Source organism: Dipodomys spectabilis, unplaced genomic scaffold (genome assembly GCF_019054845.1).
Source record: "Dipodomys spectabilis isolate Male_0828 unplaced genomic scaffold, ASM1905484v1 ptg000018l, whole genome shotgun sequence".
Lineage (NCBI taxonomy): Eukaryota > Metazoa > Chordata > Mammalia > Rodentia > Heteromyidae > Dipodomys > Dipodomys spectabilis.
Window position 1 is genome coordinate 15,866,408 of NW_024870695.1, and position 21,247 is coordinate 15,887,654.

General features: G+C 53.6%; 1 protein-coding gene across 1 annotated transcript; it reads left to right on the top strand.

Annotated features, from left to right (window-relative positions):
- The first annotated feature begins 421 nt into the window (after window positions 1-421).
- Ngfr (nerve growth factor receptor) lies at window positions 422-20,063 on the top strand. The gene is made up of 6 exons (XM_042674110.1): window positions 422-598; window positions 7,613-7,754; window positions 11,100-11,459; window positions 15,486-15,738; window positions 17,064-17,224; window positions 17,817-20,063. The coding sequence occupies exons 1-6, from the start codon at window positions 530-532 to the stop codon at window positions 18,116-18,118; spliced, it is 1,287 nt and encodes a 428-aa protein (XP_042530044.1). The 5' UTR covers window positions 422-529; the 3' UTR covers window positions 18,119-20,063.
- The last annotated feature ends 1,184 nt before the right edge of the window (window positions 20,064-21,247 follow it).

Below are 21,247 nucleotides of genomic sequence, written 5' to 3' on the forward strand. Positions count from 1 at the left end.
AGGAAGCATCTGAATCCAGAGGTGGGTATGAGATGGGTAGAGAGTGAGCTCTGCAGCCCGCTGCAGCCCGAGGTAGAGGACTGGGAGCTGAGGCGGGTCTCCCGGGCCCCTGAACCCACAGCAGTTGGACCGACGTGAGCAGTACCCGGGGTGCACCAGATAGCTAGATGCGGTGATCCCGGGAGCGGAGCAGCGGTTGTGAGGCGTGCGGGCGCGGTTCTCTCTCCCCCCACACCCCCCTTGCTTCCCCTCCCCTCCTTTTGGCTCCCTACCCCGAGGCTGCCGGCCCGCCGACCCGGCGGGCAGGAGGGCGGGCGAGCGGGCGGGCGCGGTTCCGGGGGTGGGCGGGGAGGAGGCGGGGCCGCCGCACTGGCTTCACCCTGCGGCTCGAGTCCGCAGCCAGAGCGAGCGGAGCCTCGGCCGGCTCGGGCTGGCGGCGGGCGCTGGGGTGCCGCGCAGCTCTGTGCGTGCGCAGAGCGCACCGGGCTTCGGACCGAGCGGGGAGCTGGGCGCTCGCGGGAAGCTGGCGATGGGGGCAGGTGCTGCTGGACGCGCCGAGGACCGGCCGCGCCCGCTGCTGCTGCTGCTGCTCCTGGGGGTGAGTGCCAGCCAGGGATCCCTTCCCCGGGATCGGAACCCCGGGCTCCCGACGCTGCCACCCCCACAGATGCCGAACTGAGTGGTGGATAGGAGCAAGGATGCCGGGACCCACGGAGAAGCGTCTAGGACTCTCACAGTCGGACTCTGTGAAAGTCCCAGGGTAGAGATGGCAGCAAGATGGGTGCTCGGGTGCCGGTCCCCGGGCGCAGCAGGGGGAGGGGGTGTAGGGGAGCTGCGGGGGGGGGAGTCTCCTGGGAGAAAGTCCTGAGCATCTCGGGTCTCCGAGAGAGGGTCCTGGATGCCGAGACCCTGATGGGGACTTGCTCCTTCAGCATCTTGGTCTCTGGGGAGTCGGGGAGCCCTCACTGAGGCGAGAGAAGGAGGGGGGGATGAGGCCAGGACAGGGGAGGTGTGAGGGGCGAGCGGGACTGGGGCGGGGACGAGCGGATGGAACAATGGGGGAGGAGGCTGGAGGGGCTGGAGGCCGAGGGGACCAGGCATGGACAATGGGGACTGGCCAGACAATGGGGGGGAGGGGCATCGGAAGGAGAGATTCGGGGAGCGGGAAAGGGGTTGAAGAGGGAGGAGGGCAGAAAAGGGAGGCGGAGGCCAAGGGAGAGCGGGGAGAGAAGCGGGTGCGTACCCTAAAAGTACCCAGAGACCCGCCAGCCCCCCACTAAGGGGCAGAGGAATGAAAAAAAAAAAAAAAGCGGAGGCACAGACGTTTCCCGCGCCCGTTCTTTGCGCTCTTTCGCCCAGCCTCGCCCAGTCCGGGAAATTGCAGCTGGGTATCCCCGGGCTTGGAAAGAGAGCGCCCACTTCGCCGGGGCGAACCCGCTCCCTAGCTTCCCTTCCCCAGGGTTGGCGAACTTCTGTGACATGCGTGCTCACGCGTCTTTAAACTGCGTGGCAGACCAGGATGGATGGATGGATGGATGGATGGAGCGGGCGTCCCCTGACGAGGGCCTGGCCACCGTCAAGTCTTGGGGGTGCCGAGCGAGCGCTGAGATGCTCTAAGGCGGTGACAGTCCGGGCAGCGCACAGCTCGCGGCTGCGCACACCCGGTCCGGTCGGCAGGGGGCACTGCGGGGCGGGGGATTGCGGGGCGCTGCTGCTTGCGCGCGCCTCGGACTGACCCCAGCGCCGCGCCCACCGCACTTCTTCTTAGGTTCCCTTCCCTAACAGAGTCCCGATCCCTCACGCGCCCCGCCTGGCTTTGGGTAGAAGCCACTGAGTCCGCATCGAGACGAGAGAACATTTGGAGATCTCAGATCTGCCCGGTGGTTGCCCAGAGGTACTGACTCGGCCATCGTCGGCAGATCCTCCCAAGTGCTTTGGGTGTTTCGGACCGTGTCTTCGGCCTTTGGCGTGATGAATGTCCTGTTAGCCTGGCCAAGCAAGTGACGCCCTGCCCTCTCCCTGCCACTTTCCGCTGATCATTTGCACACCCAAGTCCCCATTTTACCCATAAAGGAGGCTGAAGCTCTGATTGCTTAAACAACTTGGCCAAGATCTTACAAGCAACTTTTGGGTTGGAGTCTTGTGTCTGTGCACACGCCCCCCTCCCAACACACACACCTGATTCCATCTCCGTATCTCCTCCCCACATTTGCTATCCATGCTGAGCGTTCCTGCGCTGCCTAAGAGCTGCGTGTAATTCTGGGGAAAATAGCGGGGTGAGGGGGGTGGCGGGAATTGACACAATCTGGGTGATGAGACAGGCGGTGGAATATAGGGGTGAGTGGACAGAAAACCTCTCTGGACTCAGCCCCCATCCTGGGTCCTTGGAGCTGTCAGTACCTGTGGCTTTGAGATTTGTGGTGACCACAGAAGCATTTGCTGACTAATGTCTATGGTAGGGATGCTTCTGAATGGGGGGGGGGGGGGGAGGGGAGGAAACGGCGAGGGGGAAAAAGGATGGACTTGGGAGGCCTGTAGTTCAGACTTGGGTGGTACAAGGACGAAGGGTCTGGTGGAGCTGGATAGGAGAGAGTGTCCCTGAGTCCAGAAGAGACGCAAAAGGAGGGAAGCTGGGAGTGGGGGGGGGGGGGGGTCTTGGGGCCCCACCCCTTCCCGCATAGAACTTGCCAGCCGCAGGCCCTGCCTACACCTCCTCCGGGCCCCTGTGTCTGGGGCGGCCTGGCGCACCCCGGCGGTCCGAGTTTCTTCCTGGGGCTCGGCGAGAGGAAAGTGCCTAAACCAGAGCGGGTCCCGGCGGGTCGGCTGGCGGGCCACGCCGGTAATGGAGGCACTTTGTCATTCAGACGTCTGTAACAGGAGCCGCGGGCCTGGCTAATGCGCCTAATAGGGATGCGCGAAAAGGACAGCAAATAAGCAGGCCTGAGCAGGCAGCACGGGTGAAGGGGGGGGGGGGGAGATGGCTCAGGCGAAGAAGGGACCCTTCCCATTCTGCTGTGCCTGCCCCCCCCCCCCGTTTGCCCCACACCTCGGTTCCTTGCTAGGGGAAGAGGTAGAGAAGCTGGAGTAAAATGTGTTGAGTACCTACTGTGTGCTCTTCCACCCTTGACATTTTCTCTAGTGTTAGTCCCTAGAAGCTCCCAGAAAGGTAAATTTAATCATTCCCCAGCCCCACTTTTTTTTTTTTTAAAGCCCTGGGGCTCAGGACCTAGGGTGCTGTCTCTAAGCTCCTTTTGCTCAAAGCTAGGGCTCTACCATTTCAGCCACAGCTCCAAAGCTTCTGGCTTTTTCTGAGTGGTTTATTGGAGATCAGAGTCTCAGACTTTTCTGCTTGGGCTGGCTTCGAGCTGAGATCCTCAGATCCTCTAGATTTTCAGGTGAGAGACCAAGCTTCCCCAGTTCATAAGTAGAAGTGGCCTAGCCAAAAACCAGAGGCCTGGCTCCCAGCTCGCTCTTGCCTCACTCCCCCCAACTTCCAGATCATCAAAAGAGGTGTAGCCCTGAGTTTCCACCAGACCTAGAGGTTAGATCTTTCCCTGTGTCTTTTTTTTTTTGGTCAGTCATGGGGCTTGAACTCAGGGCCTGGGCACTGTCCCTGAGTTGTTGTTTTTTTGTTGTTGTTGTTTTTTGTAGATTTTATTTTATTTTATTTTTTGGGTCCTGTTGTGGGGCCTGAACTCTGGGCCTGGGCACTGTCCCTCAGCTCTTCAGCTCAAGGCTAGCGCTCTACCACTTGAGCCACAGCGCCACTTCCAGCTTTTTTTTTTTTTTTTGCTTATGTGGTGCTGAGGAATCGAACCCAGGGCCTCATGCATTGCAAGGCAAGCGCTCTACCACTGAGCCACCTTCCCAGCCCCTGTCCCTGAGTTTTTATTCGCTCAAAGCTAGTACTCTACCACTTTGAGCCACAGTGCACTTCTGGTTTTCTGGTAGTTAACTGGAAATAAGAGTCTCATGAGCCAGGTGCCAGTGACTCATGCCTGTAATCCTAGCTACTCAGGAGGCTGAGATCTGAGGATCATGGTTCAAAACCAGCCAGGGCAGGGAAGTCCATGAGACTGTTATTTCCAATAAAACCACGCAGAAAACCAGAAGTGGAGCTGTGGTTCAGGTGGTAGAGTACTCGCCTAGAGCTGAAGTGGGACAGCGCCCAGCCCCCCCCCCCAAAAAAAAAAGTCTCATAGACTTTCTTGCCCAGGCTGGTTTTGAACCTTGATCCTCAGATCTCAGCCTCTTAAGTAACTAGGATTACAAGTGTGAGCCACCAGTGACTGGCTTGCCCTATGTCTTGGAACTGATCATCTACCCCCCACCCCAATTTAATTCTGGGGAATTAGCTGTCTCCTACCCACACAACTGCCCTCCAAAAGGAGAGCAGGTCCTCTCCTGGGCTTGTATGCATCTAAGGCTCTCCAGTTATTTGGACCCTGCCCCCATCCCCATGGTTGCTGCTCAGGTTGAGGCAGAGGCCAAGGCTGAGGCCTGCTCTCTAAGGAACCTTAAGTTGTAGTAGTCAGGGCAGACTAGCAGAAGCATTCCTAGTAAATTCAAATATTTTCAACTATTTTGGTGTGTTCTCCATTTTGTCCACCAGAAATGGCAAAAAGAGAGAGAGAGGGGAAAAAAGAGGGTCTAGAGGCATGGCTCTGTAGAGCGACAGCCAATGAGTGAAAAGGGTCAGGTATTGAATTCAAGTCCTAGTCTTAAACAAAACAAATACAGTGTAAATATTCTAGAAAAATGGGCCATGTCTGTACCATTCTAACTTTGAAATGAATTAAGTGTAATATAACTTGTAGACACGTATTCTGTCATTTTGAGAAATGAACTGTTTTGGATCTGATTTCAGAGCAATTAGCCTGAACTCTAGTCACCTCTTCCTGATTTTGAACCTTTTCCCTCCTACTATGTATGTCCTGCCAGGGGTCAGCAGTGCATATTTTTCTAAGAACAGCTACTTCTTTGGTAACTAATGTTGATTGAGTTCCTACTATGTACTAGTCATGCTTGCGTACATTGTTCTGTTCCGTTCTCACAACAACCCTGTGACATAGTTTTAATCAATTCAGTGTTTCAGATGAGAAAACTGAGTCTAGGGTACTAAAGTCTACATAGTATACTATTAAGTAGCAGACCTAGGACTTTCTGCTGTAGGAAACATCAAACAAGCCCAAGAAACATACGACCTTGACCCAAATACGAGTCTTCAGAGAAGGATCAGGGGTAAGGAGAGTAGGTTTCCTGGTAGAAGCCTTTGCCCAGAGCTGCCAAACCACCCATAGCTACCATAGATTAACCAGAGCCTGGGTTTCTATTGAATCTGTTAAATGGAACACAGTCCAGGGCCACAAAGGCAGCAAGAAACACATTAGAGAAGAGTCCTGAAGTGGATTGACTCCTTGCTCACTCATTAAACATTTTAGCAACTCATGAGGCAGGTTCTATCATGATTCCCTAATAGCAAGGAAACAGGCACAGAGAAATTCAAAACCTACCCCAGATCTCTCAGATCAGAGTCAGGGCAATGGAAGCAGGAGTGGGAGGCAGAAGGGAAGGGAAGAGGAGGATCCTCTCAGGTCAGCTCCCACTTACAATCTTTCTATCCAAGCCAATGGCCATCTTTCTTTCTAAAGATTCCTTCCTTTAGACTTAAAAAGAGGATGCTAGGGAGGAGGGGCTGCTTCAGTCACATGTTGGTAGCAGCAAGAAATGACAACTGATACCTTGACAGGAAGAGGGGAGAGAGACCGACTGAAAAAGCTGACAAGTAAAAAGGACAAAAGTAGTGTGGTAATTTGGTAGAAAGAACACCAGAGCCAGAGCATGGGCTGCATTGCAGCCCAGAATAATCCCTGGTGTGTGTAAACAGTGAGTCCCTGAGTCATGGGGAAACCACGAAGGTATGTTCCAGAGACAAAGGCATAGCCCCCATGGTGAAGAGAAAATCCATTTGATGGTGACAATGGCACACCCTTGACCCTTCCAGACACTCCAGACAACAGAGAGCATATTGCGTTTTCATGTTCTTAAATTCCATTACCATGTACTTGAGGTCCTTGTTACATGCATGCCAGGGACTGTGCCAGACCCTGTCCTCAGGGAACTGACTGGTGAAGGAATCTGATGTGTCAGGCTGAGAAAAAAATGGACCACTTCCTTGAGGAAGTAATATTTAATTGAGGCCCTAAGTGATGAAAGGAAATCAGAACAGACCCTTCTGGAATCTCGCCTCCTGGGGGAAAGCCTACATCTGGGATCCTGAGACCCTGGTCTGCAGATGTTGATGATGCCACCAGGAGGGAAATGGTGGCCACTCCTCTACTGCCAGTATCCTCCCCTCTGGGTTCATGGAGACCACACTGCCTTCTAAATACCTGCCTCCCCATTTTCCTTCCCCACCAGACTCTGGGCTGAGGAGACTGCAGGGTATTTTAAAAACCTATAGGGAAAGAAATTTCTTGGCCACAATCTGGCTAGCATAGAAAAGAAGGAATACCCCAAAATGACCTTGTGAAATGCTGTCTCTCTCTCTCTCTCATGCCTTTGCTTCTCAGCATCAATGGGGACTATACTGTCTGGAGCCAGCCAAGCAGCCTTTGGAGTTTTATTAGACACTAGATTGTTTTTTAAGGAGCAGAAATATAAAAGCAAGCCTCCCGCAGCCCCTCCCTCCAAGGAATCTGGTGCTAAATTGTTCCATCCATGAGCAAAGACGCTTCAGTGGCAGGAATCTGACTCCCCTTTCCCCTGCTTCCAGCACTGTTCCCAGTGGCCACATAGGAGGCATGAGGATGGGGGAGGGCTGGAAATCAAACCCTGGTGAGACAGGGAAACTGGGTGGTGAGCAGCAACTTTCATTGATAACAGACATCCCTTTTTCCCTGTCTTGGCGCCAGACTCTTGCCCATTGGCTGCTTCTTTGCCCTGGCACCAAGCTGTCGCCGTATCTATCTATGGAGAGATGCAGATTCCAAGAGGGAAACTGGGGTAGTCCAGAACTGCAGTGCAGAGTCAGAATTTGAATCCAAGACCCCAGCCTTCTGCCTTTTTCTCTTGGGCACTGATTCCTCCTGTTTGATATTTAATATGTGGAATTAAGGACCTGTCCAAAGGCCCTGCTAGCCTTTGTTAGGACAAAAGGCCCCCTTTTCTGAGTAAATACAGCCCTGCAGGTGTGAAGCTTAGCAAGTGGAGTTTAAGCCAGATTTGAGCTCTGCTGGCCCCCTTGGCTGAGATCCCTGTTCAAGTTGCAACCTGTCCAACCATTCAGGATGATGTCCTGCCGGAAGGCCCGCTGCTGGGTCTCAGGCTGCCTTCTCCCACGTGGGATTCCAGCAGGGGTTGTAACCCCAAGGTGAACTGTGCAGAAGGTTAGCACTGGAGGCTCTGCCCTCACGCCCCAGCAGCCTGCAGGGGCGCACTGTCGGCCCTCCCACTGCCTTCCTCTCTACCAGCTTTGATCTGTCTCATGCCTCCCTGGTGAGCTCATCCCAGCCCAGGTGGTTCCAATAGAAAGCATTACGAAGGGGCTTTTGATCCCTGGAAGACACTCTCCTCTCCTGCCAATCTGACCCTCTGATCTCCCCCTACCTAGGTGTCTCTCGGAAATGCCCAGGAGGCATGCCTCACCGGCCTGTACACCCACAGCGGAGAGTGCTGTAAAGCCTGCAACCTGGGTGAGGGTGTGGCCCAGCCTTGCGGAGCCAACCAGACTGTGTGCGAGCCCTGCCTGGACAGTGAGTACTGGGTGATGGGGATGGGCGGGAGAGAGGAGAGAGGATGCTCAGTGGGGGCTTTGTATGTGTTCCACCTCCTTTGCCCACCACAGTATGGTCACCAGAAATGGCTGTGACCCAATATAGGAGGCAGAGAACAGCAGCTGAGAGTGGAAAGAATGTAGAGGGGGGGATCTGGTGAGGGATCCCTAGGGGTACCCTTTCCCAGCCCCCAAGCAGAGAGAGGCCTTGTGGAAGCATGTGGCCAGGCAGGGAGAAGAAGCTGATGCTCAGACCAGCTAAAAATATCTTCTGCACTGTGAAATCAATGGTTGCAACTTACCCTCCGTGGGTTTGGGGGGAGGGGCAGGAGGATCAAATCCTGGCTGCCCTGGAGACTGACCTTGGGGATCCTGAGAGGGTGTGGCTGCCCCTCCCCCAGGCCAACTGTACTCTCGCTTGGGGACCCAGGAAGCTTTCCTAGCAGCAGCAATAGGGGCTGGAAAGCTACAAGGACCTCCTTACTTGGGGTGCCATGGGGAGGAGAGGGAGCTACAGGAATTCCCTCCTGTCTTACAGAGTTGGTGGATGGCAGAGGGACAGCAGGGATGCTACCCTTTGGTCCTAGTCTTGTCTAGTGTCTTTTGTGCTCTTTGGAGGCAGGAGCTCTGCCCCATGGACCCTCCAGTGCTCAATTGCTGCTTTTATTATTATTATTATTATGTTTTATGCCAGCTCTGGGGCTTGAACTCAGGGTCTGAGCACTGTCCTTGAGCTTTTTTGCTCAAGGCTAGCACTCTACCACTTGAGCCCAGCTCTACTTAGGGCTTTTTGATGGTTAATTGGAGGCTTTCCTGCTTGTGCTGTCTTTGAATGGGTGATCCTTAAATCCTCACCTCCTGAGTGGCTAGAATCATAGGCATGAACCACTGGCACTGGCTTTAATTGCTGTTTTTAGGAACTGGCTAGGGGCCCTTTGTCTGACAGTTGCTGGTCACATCCCATATTCCATCTACCTGGTGTTCAGTGCCCACCTGGAGGGCCAGAGAACCAGCCTCCACTAGTTCTTTAACACTGCTGGGAACAGAGGACTGGGTTGGCTGGTAACTTTGAGCACATCAGGTGGGCTTACCTCCAGATGCTTCTACCCCTACCAGTCTGTCCTTCAGGGAACCCCAATATATTACTGTTCCTCAAACACTGTTTTCCACCTCTGTGCTTTGGTGGTTTTGACATAGGATCCCATCCTCAGCAGAGATGGGGTGGGAAGTCTCTGCTACCTTACCTGGGTTTTGGGGTGCCTGGACTCCAGGCTAGCTCTGTGCTCTGAGCCTGAGTCTCCTAAGACTGGCCCCCTTTTCCTCCTGTCCAGGGGTTTTCAGCAGAAGGTGGGGTGTGAAACCCAAGAGAGGCTCAGTCAGGACTCTGTGAAGGGGAAAGGAGGCAGAAAGCAGCTCAGGAATTGCCGGAGGAACTTTCCCCTCCCCCTCCCCTTCTCTCCTCCCTCCTCCTTCCCCCCTCAGCCCCTGGGTCCTTCCCCCTCTTCCTCCCCCCCCCCCCACCTCCAGCTGTGTTAACAGGCTGTCTTTACAAGCCCATTTTATGGGATGGAGACCCCAGTGGACTTTCCCTCTATCCTCAAAATGTTTCCACAAGGAAACCTATTAAGCTCCTGCCTTCATGCTCTGCCAAAAACAACCACATTTTTCACACCACCTAAACCCCTCTCCCAGGGGTTTTCTGCTAATTTCTGTATTTTCCCAGGAGCAGGACTTTTCCCCTCCAGTATGACTAGACCCACCCACTTCCACATGCCCACCAGATAGGGATTCTCTTGTTTATAGATTGGACACCCTGCTTCAGCTGTTGAGCTTTCTAGTGTCTGACTGTATCTCTACCACCTAAGTTCATTGTACTTACCATGTCCCACACGAGGGGCCCAGCCTTGGTAAGGTCCCTACTACGCTTCAAGTGTGGAACCACTGAACTTCTTTTACTTGTGGCGGGTATCCACTCCCTCCCCACACTTGTAAATATCAGAGAAAGCATCTTGATCTTTCACCTTCTTTGGCTAAACCTGAACTCTGAGGCCTCTTGGCTGCCAGTGGCACCATGGCTGGTTATTACTCTCTATTTTACAGAGAAAGAAGAAGGCTTGGAAGGGTTACAGAAAACACTTACCAGTCACACAGATAATAAGTTATAGAATAGAATTTTGAATCTAGATCTGCTTGGTCTCCAAAAGAAACAGAGGATTCCTATGTGGGGACTTACTAGAAATCAATGTGTCTCTAGGCCTTTCTCTCTCTGTTCTGGGCCCCCATGTCTGTCCCTTTCACATCTCTCTGGATTTCCTTTTTCTCCCCAACACCCCCACGCCTACCCTCCAAGAGAAGACCCAGTGCTTATCTCCTGATAATGGTCTTGAGATGGCACCCCACAGCAGGTTCCCATTTTCTTCCCTGTAGCTTTCTTCTTCTGTTTCCACATTCCCAGCATTCCTTATTTTTCAGGATCCTATATCCTTGGAGCAAAGATAGCCTCTCCTGAATTGGCAGAGTTCTCCACCCAGTAAAGAGACCCTGACTCTATTCCTTCTGAGCTCCCTGCGCAGAGCTTCCTTATGCCGGAGCACATTTCCATTAGTTAGTAGAGCGTGACTCAAGAGTGATCTTGGAACCCTGCCCTTCGTGCCAGGAGAGGTCACTGAACTGTATATGCCAAACCTTCTTGCTTTCTAGCTTTGATCCTTCTTGCTGTACCCGAACGATCTTGTCTGGAGTCTTATCCCTGCTCCTCCAAAGCCAAACCCCTTGGCCTGGCCTGTAGGTTATCATAATGGGTGGGGGAATTCTCCTGTCTAGCTCTAGACACTCTCACTTGGGGCCCCACCTGGTTCTCCACCAGCTGGGAGGAATGGAAGGACAGCTGAGGCAGAGGCTCCCTGGGGAGGGCCCCTAGTGCTTGGACTGAGTGTATGTGTATACAGCCCGGCTCTAGCTAGAGGGAAGGGCTGGGTGTGGGCCACGCTCAGATTATTTCTTAGTCATGCCGGGAACGAGGGTACGGTCTGGGAACTCTTTAAGATGCTTTGCCAAGGAATTTACCAGCACCAGCTGGGTTGCCCCCCATGCTAGCCTCAGGGCCAGCTCTGCTGGGATCCAGAGGATGGGGCTCCTGGCTCTCTTCCCAGTCAGCTGCCACCAGCTTTCAGAGTGGGGATCAGGGACTTGTGGGAAGAGGATGGGAGTCCATGAGAATGCAAGACAGAAGCAGGGGCCCTGGCAGGTGATAGAGAGGCAGGGCCTGTAGCCCCTGTACCCTAAGTTAAATGTCTGCTGCTTCCCCGCCTCCCCCTCCTCTCAGGTGTGACATTCTCCGACGTGGTGAGCGCCACGGAGCCATGCAAGCCCTGCACGGAGTGTGTGGGCCTGCAGAGCATGTCTGCACCGTGCGTGGAGGCGGATGATGCCGTGTGCCGCTGCGCCTACGGCTACTACCAGGATGAGGTGACTGGCCGCTGTGAGGCGTGCAGTGTGTGTGAGGCCGGCTCGGGCCTCGTGTTCTCATGCCAGGACAAGCAGAACACCGTGTGTGAGGAGTGCCCCGATGGCACATACTCTGACGAGGCCAACCACGTGGACCCGTGCCTGCCCTGCACAGTGTGCGAAGACACAGAGCGCCAGCTGCGTGAGTGCACGCGCTGGGCAGATGCTGAGTGTGAGGGTGAGTGTGGTTTGTACCCAGGAGTGGGGTGGAGGGTGGGGGCACTGGGGTGCTAGAGTTGTGGGAGAGGAGTAGGCCTACCCAGACAGTTCTGTGACTTTAGGGACAGCAAACACATCTTCTTTTACCTATCCTTTCCTTTTCTTTCCTCCTTCCTCTCTCCTTTTCTCTTTCCTTCCTTCCCTCTCTCTTCCATTCCCTTCTCTTCCTTTTTCTCCTCTTTTTCCTCCTCCTTCTCCTGTGTGTGTGTGTGTGTGTGTGTGTGTGTGTGTGTGTGTGTGTGTGTGATGGTACTAGAGCTTGAATTTAAGGTATAGGCACTGTCCCTTATCTCTTTCACTCAAGGCTAGCCCTCTACCACTTCATTCATAGCTCCACTTTCTAAGCTTTTTGCGAGTTAATCGGAGATAAGACTCTCATGGAATTTCCTGCCCAGGCTGTCTTTGAACCAGGACCCTCAGATCTCAGCCTCCTGAATAGCTAGGATTACAAGCATGAGCATCCGCATCCTCTCTGAGCCTGAGTCCTTCCCTGGGGTAGTATGATCCTATCTCAGCACAGAACTCTTTCATAATTATGGCTCTGTGGACTACGTGTTGGGAAGCCCACACTCATATCCTTTTGGGCACAGTTAAGTCTCTACCTTGTAACTCCATTTCAAGATCTCGTTCATGCCCATGTCAGCTAGTGATTGGACTGGGCATGGCTGCCAGAACAGACTTGTGTCATCCTGAGACAGGCTTTCTGAGATGAAAGGGGCAGCAGGATCTATAGGAGTGGAGACCCCTTGGCTCTGAGGCCTGGTCTAGGTTCATATTTTTGGGGGGATTTTTTTTTGGGGGGGTCCAGTCATGGGACCTGAACTCTAGGCCTGGGCGCTGTCCCTCAGCTCTTCAGCTCAAGGCTAGTGCTCTACCACTTGAGCCACAGCACCACTTCCGGCTTTTTTCTTTTTGCTTATGTGGTGCTGAGGAATTGAACCCAGGGCCTCAGGCATGCAAGGCAAGGACTCTACCACTGAGCCACCTTCCCAGCCCCTAGGTTCATGTTGTCTGATGGCTCTAGAATCTAGTTTGGAGTTCACCTTGTCAGTAGCTGAGTGACACCAGGGAGGTTGCTCCCATCTCTGGACTCTGGGTCTCTCACTGGCCATGGAGTTACCAGGGGTGTTGAGGGCTAGGAACCACAAATGGGGCTAGATGGGTTCCCTTGTGCTATCTGGAGGTGGAATTGAGTCTTTATGGCAGATAGATATAGGTGCTGTTGTGGGGTGAAGATGAGTAGAAGACTGGAGATCTACTGTGAGCCAGTGGGAGTCCCTGCGTTCAGTCCCCAGTCTCTCACACACACACAGATGGGTGGCATGCTTAGGTCTGAGGAGGATGGTGAGTAATATAGTTCTGGAATGAGGAATGAGAGTTGGAAATGCCCACCTTAACCAGGCTTGTGAGCCTATGGAAAAGAGTAGAGCTCAGCCTGGGAAGACAGAGACAGTCTTGTCCAGTCTGATGATTGAGGAAGGGCCTCATGGTCTAGCTTCCAGCTGAGAGAAAACACAAGTTCTGGCTTTGGAGGTCCCACCCCCACCCCGTGCCGCCCCATAGAGGCAGAGGCAGCATAACCTCTTACCTTCAGCTAGCCTCCCTGGGATGAGGGAGGCCCCCTGCCCTTGAGGGCCTCTTAATGATCCAATCAGATCAGCCTAGGGATCCCACATCCTGGTCCTGCCCTCCCAGTGCTGGGAGCTCAGTTAAGGAGCCAAGGGTAGAGAAGGACTAAAGCTAGACTGTGCTGGTATGTGTTTGGAGCTTCCTGAAATGGGGGAGAGGGTGGGAGAGGAATGGGGCGTTGACCCCAGTGTGGCTGTAATAGAGATCGACCTGGGCCAGGAGACAGACAAGTGGCATCAGGCGCCAGGCAGAGCAGAGAGGAAGTTAGAGCAGCCAGGCAGCAGGAAGTGGGCAGCATGGCTGTGTGAACAAGTCAGGACAAGCTTGGGCCGGGGGGGGGGGGGGGGGGGGGGGCAGCTAGTCAGGGGTGTGGTTAGAGCAAAAGCTGGAGGTGGCTGAGAGTGAGGCAGGTGCTGACACTTGGGGCCTTCACAAATTCCTTCCAGAATCTGTGAATCCCACCCTACTTTCTCAGCCACCTTCAAGAAGGAAGGTACCCCTGAGGGGTCTGTTTATCCCTGTCCTGTTTGGCTTTCAGGGAAGGGTTAAATGTCAGCTCCAGGACAGAGGGTCCATTTCAGGAAATGGAATTTGATTCTTGGTTTGGTTGCCCTCCCTCCAGTCTGGTGTAACATACTTTCCTGCATATACATTTCAGGTGTCAGCATGGTGACTCACCCACCCTTGGGGAAGAAGCCCCCCTATCCCCCGCCTCCCCCCCCCACACACACACACAAGGAAAGTTTAGGAGAGGTCACCTGGTCTCTCCTTCCACTGTAGAGTCTGATAGCTCCCATTCCGGAAATGGCTGTCGGGACCTGCCAGGGGCTTGGTGGGTTGAAATGTTAGTGGACATGGCCACATCTGGATCTCATCCTCACCCCCATCAGAGAGGTTGGAGATGTGAGGGAAAGTGTACCCTAGAGCCCTGGCCAGCCGGCACTGGCTTCAGTGTGGCCTGCCCCTTAGTGCGCCCCTCATCTCTGCTTCAGTCAGTTCACACCCACCTTTGGGACACACCTCTACACTGAGCTGTAGTGGCAGCCTCTGGATTGGGCCGGCCACCGGAAGACCCTCCCCTGTTTAGGGTTGCCAGAAGACAGGGCTGTCTGTGTCTCCTCCACTTCCTGTCCTACTCCCTCCAGTTCCTCCCAGGACTAAGATGGGGGAAGGGTGGGATGGGCAGCAGATGGCAACCCTCTCCCGGCTGCCAGCCAGATGGATTCCAGACTCACATCTGGGGGCCTTACTCCTCAGAAGGTGCTGAAAATGGGGGCCTTTGAAGCATCTTTGTCCTGAGCCTCAGAAGACCACTGGGCAACTTTGGCTCCAGCCTGGGTGGGCACATGGGTCTAGGTGGGACCGCTGGAGAGTAAGGTACCCTCCTTTTTCCCTGCTGGCATGTCCTGTCTGCTTTCCCTCCCTGCTCTGGGTGTGGGAAGCGAGGATGGATGGGGTAGGCAGCTTTGCCCAGACAAGTTACCCCCAGGCTGTCCAGAGCCCACAACCCCTAGCATTGCCCCTGGCTGGATGGTAGAATGGAAAAATTGCACCCACTGGTGCCAGAAAGTGCTGGGACCCTTGCCAGGAAGGCTGGTAATGCCCAGCTAGCAGAGAAGGCCTAGGTGGGTGGCCAGGCACCATCTCCCTCCCCTTAAGGCAGTGGGCAGTACCCGCCTCAAAGTCTCTCTCTTTACAAGGCCTTCTCTTTACTGCTAAGGAGTGGCCCAGGCTACCTGCAGAGGTGCTAGGGCAGGGGCAGGGGGCAAGAGAGGATAAAGACTTTGGCTACTGTCCAGGAACTGGGCTGGAAGGCAACAAGCCAGCTGCACCTTCCATCCCCAGGCTGAGCGTAGAGCCTGGGACAGTAGAGACTGTTAGAGGGGCTGAATTCCCCACCTTGGAGAAGACCCTTGGGACCTGTCCTAAGAGTTTTCAACCTTCCTTAGGGCTGCTGCCATCTGGGTCCAGGGAAGTTACTCCAGCTTGAGGCATCCCTGCCATTCAGGCTCCCCATTCCAGGCTTCTGGTACTCAGAGGGGATCAGAATAGAATTCTAGGTCCACAGGTCAAGATGGAAGGGAGCATAGAGATCATGTCTGTCAGTAGTTCTATTCTCGAGGTGGGGACATTGAGGTCCCATCACCCATGGTGCTGAAGTTGACTTAGAGCTCCTGATTTGTAGCCCTTGTTCTCTCTTACCAGCCTGACATCATGCCCATCATCTTAGCTCCCACTTCTGGGCACCCAGAACCAGGGATGGGACTCAGGAAGAGGCATTGCAGCCCCTGAGAACATAAAGGGAAAGGCCTGAGGGTGGTGGGCAAGCACTCACTCTTATGACCCTGTGTCTCAGAGATCCCTGGCCGTTGGATTACCCGTTCTACACCCTCAGACGCCTCAGACAGTACCGCTCCCAGCACCCAGGAGCCCGAGGTACCTCCAGAGAAAGATATTGTCGCCAGCACGGTGGCAGATGTAGCTACCACAGTGATGGGCAGCTCCCAGCCTGTAGTGACCCGAGGCACCACGGACAACCTCATCCCTGTCTATTGCTCCATCCTGGCTGCTGTGGTTGTGGGCCTCGTGGCCTACATTGCCTTCAAGAGGTAAGAGAAGAGGCATGATGGGGATTTGTTGGGGATGTTTGCTCTGAAATGTCCTGAACACATGCCCGTTCTTTTAACTCAACCCCAAACAAAGCTCATCTTCACCCATCATACACTGACCCACTCCAGGGCATGGCTGATCAGTGGTGGTGAGGGAGAAACATGGCCTGGCTTCAGCCCCTTCTGACTGGCAGGCTGCTCTCTCTCTCTCTTTCTTCCCCCTCCTTTCTCTCTCCCCTCCTCAGTTCCCCACCCCTCAGCCACCTAAGATCTTACCCCCTCCCACCCCAGAGCTACCTAAGATCTTCCCCCTCCCCCCAATGTCATTCATCCCAATTACCTGGGTGTACGTACATGTTTCTCTTCCTTCTCCCATGTTGCCCTGGGGCTTTTGTGGCACATACATCAAGGAATCCAGGAAGTACAAGTACTCTTGGGAAGCATTTTAAAGTTTCAAATGCATGTTCCATTCTTTTTTTTTTTTAACTCATCAAAGAAATACATGCTTGTTTAGAAAAATGAGAACAAGATCAGTGCCCAAACCCTCCCACCATGTTCCCCAGCTCCACACTGGAGATCAAACCCAGGGCCTTATGCATGCTAGGCAAAGGCCAGTATCATCTAAAGCTTGAAGTAAAAGCCTCCCTTTTCCTTCTCCAAATCCTACTCATCTCCTAGTTGTAATATTTGGAATGGAGACTTCCCAACTATTTTCTGGGCATTTGTTAGTATAAACACACACTATATGTAAGTCTTTGTATCATTTCATGTAAATATGCATTTTTTTTTGTCTCAGTGGGATCATTCTGTACTTATTCTACAATGTGTTTTTCCACTTAATCCCCCTCAGGAGAACCTTTCTCAGAACAAAGATTATCTGATCATTTGCAACCATTCATTCAATAATATGTATGGGTCATAATTTATTTAGCCAGGCCTTTCTTGATGGACATTTGATTTATTTTCAATTTCTGTTATTGCTTGTAATTGTTGAAGAAGTGCTTGTATCTACATATTGCTGCACACATGTGGGAGCATTTAAGCAGGCTAGATTGGGGAAAGTAGAATTCCTGAGAAGTCTGTACTATTTATTCTGTGAACCTTTAGAGGATGTTTGCAGAGTGCTGCACCGTTTCTCAAGCAGTTGTTGTTGTTTGGAGCCAGGGTGGGGGAGGGGATGTGTAAAGAAATGAGCACCTTAGGTGCTGTGGGCACCTGCATGCCCCTTGCCCCTCATGTCAGAGCAGGCAGCTCAGCCAGACTGACATTGCAGTCCCTCACCTGTTCCCTGGCTGGCCTGTCTCCTCCCCCCCCACCCCTTCCAGGTGGAACAGTTGTAAGCAGAACAAACAAGGAGCCAACAGCCGGCCTGTGAACCAGACGCCCCCTCCTGAGGGAGAAAAACTCCACAGTGACAGTGGCATCTCTGTGGACAGCCAGAGCCTGCATGACCAGCAGCCTCATACACAGACAGCCTCAGGCCAAGGTGAGCTGCACTGAGCTGGTGTAATTAAGATTAGACTGTGGGAGTGAATGCCAGAGGACTGGCTAACTGTCGTGGTAGGATGGTGGGAGAGCGAGGTTTTGGGGGATGGGGAGAATGGGAAAGAGAGGTGCTTTTCAATGACTTGGGAAATTGAGGCATTTAGCAATGAAACATCCAGGCTCATCATGTTAATTGTCCCCCCCCTAGGGGCTCATTAACTGTCCAAACTAGTTGTAATTAGCCTCCTGCCTTGGACTTCTGGGGAACAAGTTGGTTAAGTGGAGACCTTAATTAGTGGTCCATAGCTGGGCTCCAGGACACTTGCTGTACTTGTCTGGAGCTGAGGAGCCCTGTCTTCTCTGTCTTGATTAATTGCTGGGGGTGAGGGGCTCTGTGGAAGGGATAATGCTGACCCACAGTTGAGGAAGTATCAAATGGGTGAGAGAGCCTTCCCCAGGCCCCTCCCAGTCCTGGCCCCACGCAGGACTGCGAATCCCAGACTGGGAGAAGAATGCCTTCTAGGGTCTTACCCCTGGCACCCAGGAGATGGGGGAGGTTCAGGGAGAACCTGACCACCTCTGGTTCTTGGCAGCCCTCAAAGGTGAAGGAGGCCTGTACAGCAGCCTGCCCCCAGCCAAGCGAGAGGAGGTGGAGAAGCTGCTCAACGGCTCTGCGGGAGAAACCTGGCGGCACCTGGCGGGTGAGCTGGGCTATCAGCCCGAGCACATAGACTCCTTCACCCACGAGGCGTGTCCTGTCCGCGCCCTGCTGGCCAGCTGGGCCGCCCAGGACAGCGCCACACTTGATGCTCTTGTGGCCGCTCTGCAGCGCATCAAGCGACCTGATATAGTGGACAGCTTGTGCAGCCAGTCCACAGCCACATCCCCAGTTTGAGCCCGCCCACCGGGGAGCCCGGCCCCGCCCCCACATTCCAAGGACTGATGCTCCAGCCGGTCCCCGTGGAGCCTGTACCCCTGGGGTGGGCCAGCAGTCAAGAGCTGAGCTCCTCTGTGCAAGGTCTCCAAGGCCAGGCCCCCAAATGACAGCCCTGTCACTGCCCCCCTGAGTGACCTCCTTTGCTTCTGATCACACATCTTCTCTAGGAAGAGAGGGGACCTTCCCTGTTTCTACCCCACCCCATTGCCATCTCAGGCCTTCCCTCCCTTGTCTCACTGCTGAGTGGGCTGGTCCCTCCCACCATAGTGGTGTCAGATGGGGCACTGACACCAAGGATCGTACTGGGGGGCAGTGACAAGACCCCAGACACTCAGAAGGCGGTACTGAGGAACCAGAGCCATGGACTCTACACTGTGAACTTGGGGAGCAGGGAGCCTCAAAGTGGCCTAAATACTCCCTTCTTCCCTCACCCCTCAACCCTGGCCAAAGATGAAGAGGATCAGACGTCTGGCTCAGCTGGAAGCAGCTTTGAAACCTAATCTTACCTGCCTCTTTTACAAGAGGCAGTAAAACCCAGAGAGAGTCAGTGACTTGCCCCAAACCACCCAGCCATGGGAAGGGGCCAATATAGGCTGGCACCTTCCTTTCTGAATGAGCAGCCTTGGGGTTGCTGGAAGGCTGGGGTTGGGGTGAGAGGAGGGTACCAGGTGACCTTCAGGGAAATGTCTTGAAGCCAAGTTCATTCTACTCCCCACCCCTTCCAGCCTCAATTCATTCTTTAGTGGAGAGAGGTTTCTGGTCCATGGCATTCCCAGTAAGGTTAGGTATGGGGTTTGTAGAAAGGAGTTCTGCTTCCTTCTGCCTGTACCCTCACCTTGGGCTTGTCCTGAGGCATTTATGGAGTAATCCATTTCTTGGCAAAGACCTGGAGCCAACCATCCCCTAGAATCAGCCCTAGGGGTCAGAGTCAGTGGACAGCCGCCCCTGCCATGCACACTCACACACAGGATGAGACATCTTGCTTTTTCTTCATGAATTTCCTTCTGTGGAGCCAAGACTGGATCCTGCCTGGGCTGCTGCCAGAGAAGCATCCAGGGAGCTGAGCGAGGCTGGGCGGTCTTCCTTCGCCCCCAGCTTTGGCGGGCCAAGGACTGCCGAGGCTTGAGCAGGCGTCTATCTTCCAAAGGCCAAAGCGTGGAGGAATGCTCCCTTCCTCCCCTTTCCCAAAGTACAGGATTGGCTGCACCCAGGAGGTGGTAATGGAGGACAGTGGGCCAGTGTGGGAATGCATCAGGAAAGAATGGAGTTGGCCTATGGCCAGTGGAGGGGGGGAGGGGAGGATGTTCCCCCACATTTAGAGGCCCCTGCAAAGGACTGTTTTCCTTAGCATGGCCAGAAAGGGGCATGAGGTCTCTGTGGTTTTTCTCCCCCTTCCCGGCCTGTTCTGTTTTGCTTGCTGTTGGAATGAGTGGGGCTCCCCCTCTATTTTGCATGAAGGAGCCCTAGGCAGAGTGTGTATGGATGGACGCATAAGGTCTGCATACGGGCCTAGGAGCATTGCACGAAGATGTAGATGGCACTTCACAGCCTCACAGTCTGTGAGGGCCAGAGGAGCCCCACGTGCCGGCCCCTCTCCCTAGGAACCTGGGGAGTGGGCAGTCTGTATTTATTTTCCTCCCTAGCAGCTGGGGAGGGGGGCGTGGGGAGCTGCAAGTATGGTTTAGCATGTGTTTGTTTCTGGGGACCCTCCCTGCCACCCTTTGGGCCAAGATGGAACCCTTTGTCCTTCCATCTGGGAGCTGCAAGCCCCAGACCCCCATGACCTTCCCTGTCACCTAACCCTTGCATCCTGTGTAATCATTTCTTCGGACCTCCTGAAACCTACACATAAAACATAAATGGTAAACATTAAATAGCAAAGAAAGAAAATTTGGTGCAGAGAGATTGTCTGGTTTGAGTTGGTCGGGGGTGGTGTGTGTATATCAAGGGACCCATATATAATTTCCAATTTGGCAACTTCTTGTCCTATTTTTCCCTATGCTGGCTTTGTCTTGCTTTTGGTAGCAGTACTGGGATTTGAACTCAGGGATTCACACTTACTAGGCACTAGGCATCTAACTGCCCAAGCCGCACCTCTAAGCGCTTTTGATTCTGGTTATTTTTGATGATAGAGCCTTACTTTTTTTTTTTTTTTTTTTTTGGCCTGGGCCTGCACCCAGACTCCAATACTATTTATGTTTCTTGACAGCTTTTCCTGTTGGGATGGGTCTTTTGAACTTCTTTGCCCAGGCCTGAGCAAAGATTGAGAAACCACAATCCTCCTGATCTCAATCCTCAGCCGCATACCCCCCTCTTTGCCAGTCCTGGGCTTGAACTCAGGGCCTGGACATTGCCCCTGAGCTTCTTTTGGCTTAAGGCTAGCATTCTAGCTCTTGAGCCACAGAGTCACTTCCAGATTTTTCTGTTTAAATGGTACTGAGGAATCAAACTTAAGGCTTCATACATGCTAGGCCAGCACTTTGCCTCTAAGCCACATTCCCAGCCCCAATCCTCAGCCTCTCGATTAATTAGTATTACAGGCATGAGCCACTAGCATCTGGCTATTTTCTCCTAAGTTGGGGTGTGACTGAGCTGGGGCTTGACCTTTGAGCCTTTTACTCCTGCTTGGCTTTTTCTACTCAAGGTTAGCACTCTACCACTTGAGCCACACTTCCACTTCCAGCACTTTCCTGGTTCATTGGAGTTATCATAGACTTTTCTGCTTGGGTTGGCTTTGAACCCTGATCTCAGATCTCAGCCTCCTGATTATCTAGGATTACAAGCATGAGCCACCCACACCTTACTGTCTGCCTACATTTTACAGAACTCTAGCAAGCTCACACAAGTAGTCCTATAAGTGGGAGGGAGAAGGGAGAAGGAATAGGGGCCCTTTGCCCCCAGATCTTGGAGAGGGAAAGTAAAAACAGCCATGCAGGAAGCTGTCCAGCTGTGAACTTGACCAGATGTCAAAAGTGAAACTGACCACAGGGGAGCCAGAGGCTAGCTAGGAAGGCCAGGTCATAACCCTACAGCTCCCAGACACCCACATGGCCTGGGAGACACACACCACATGCACACTCACAGGCA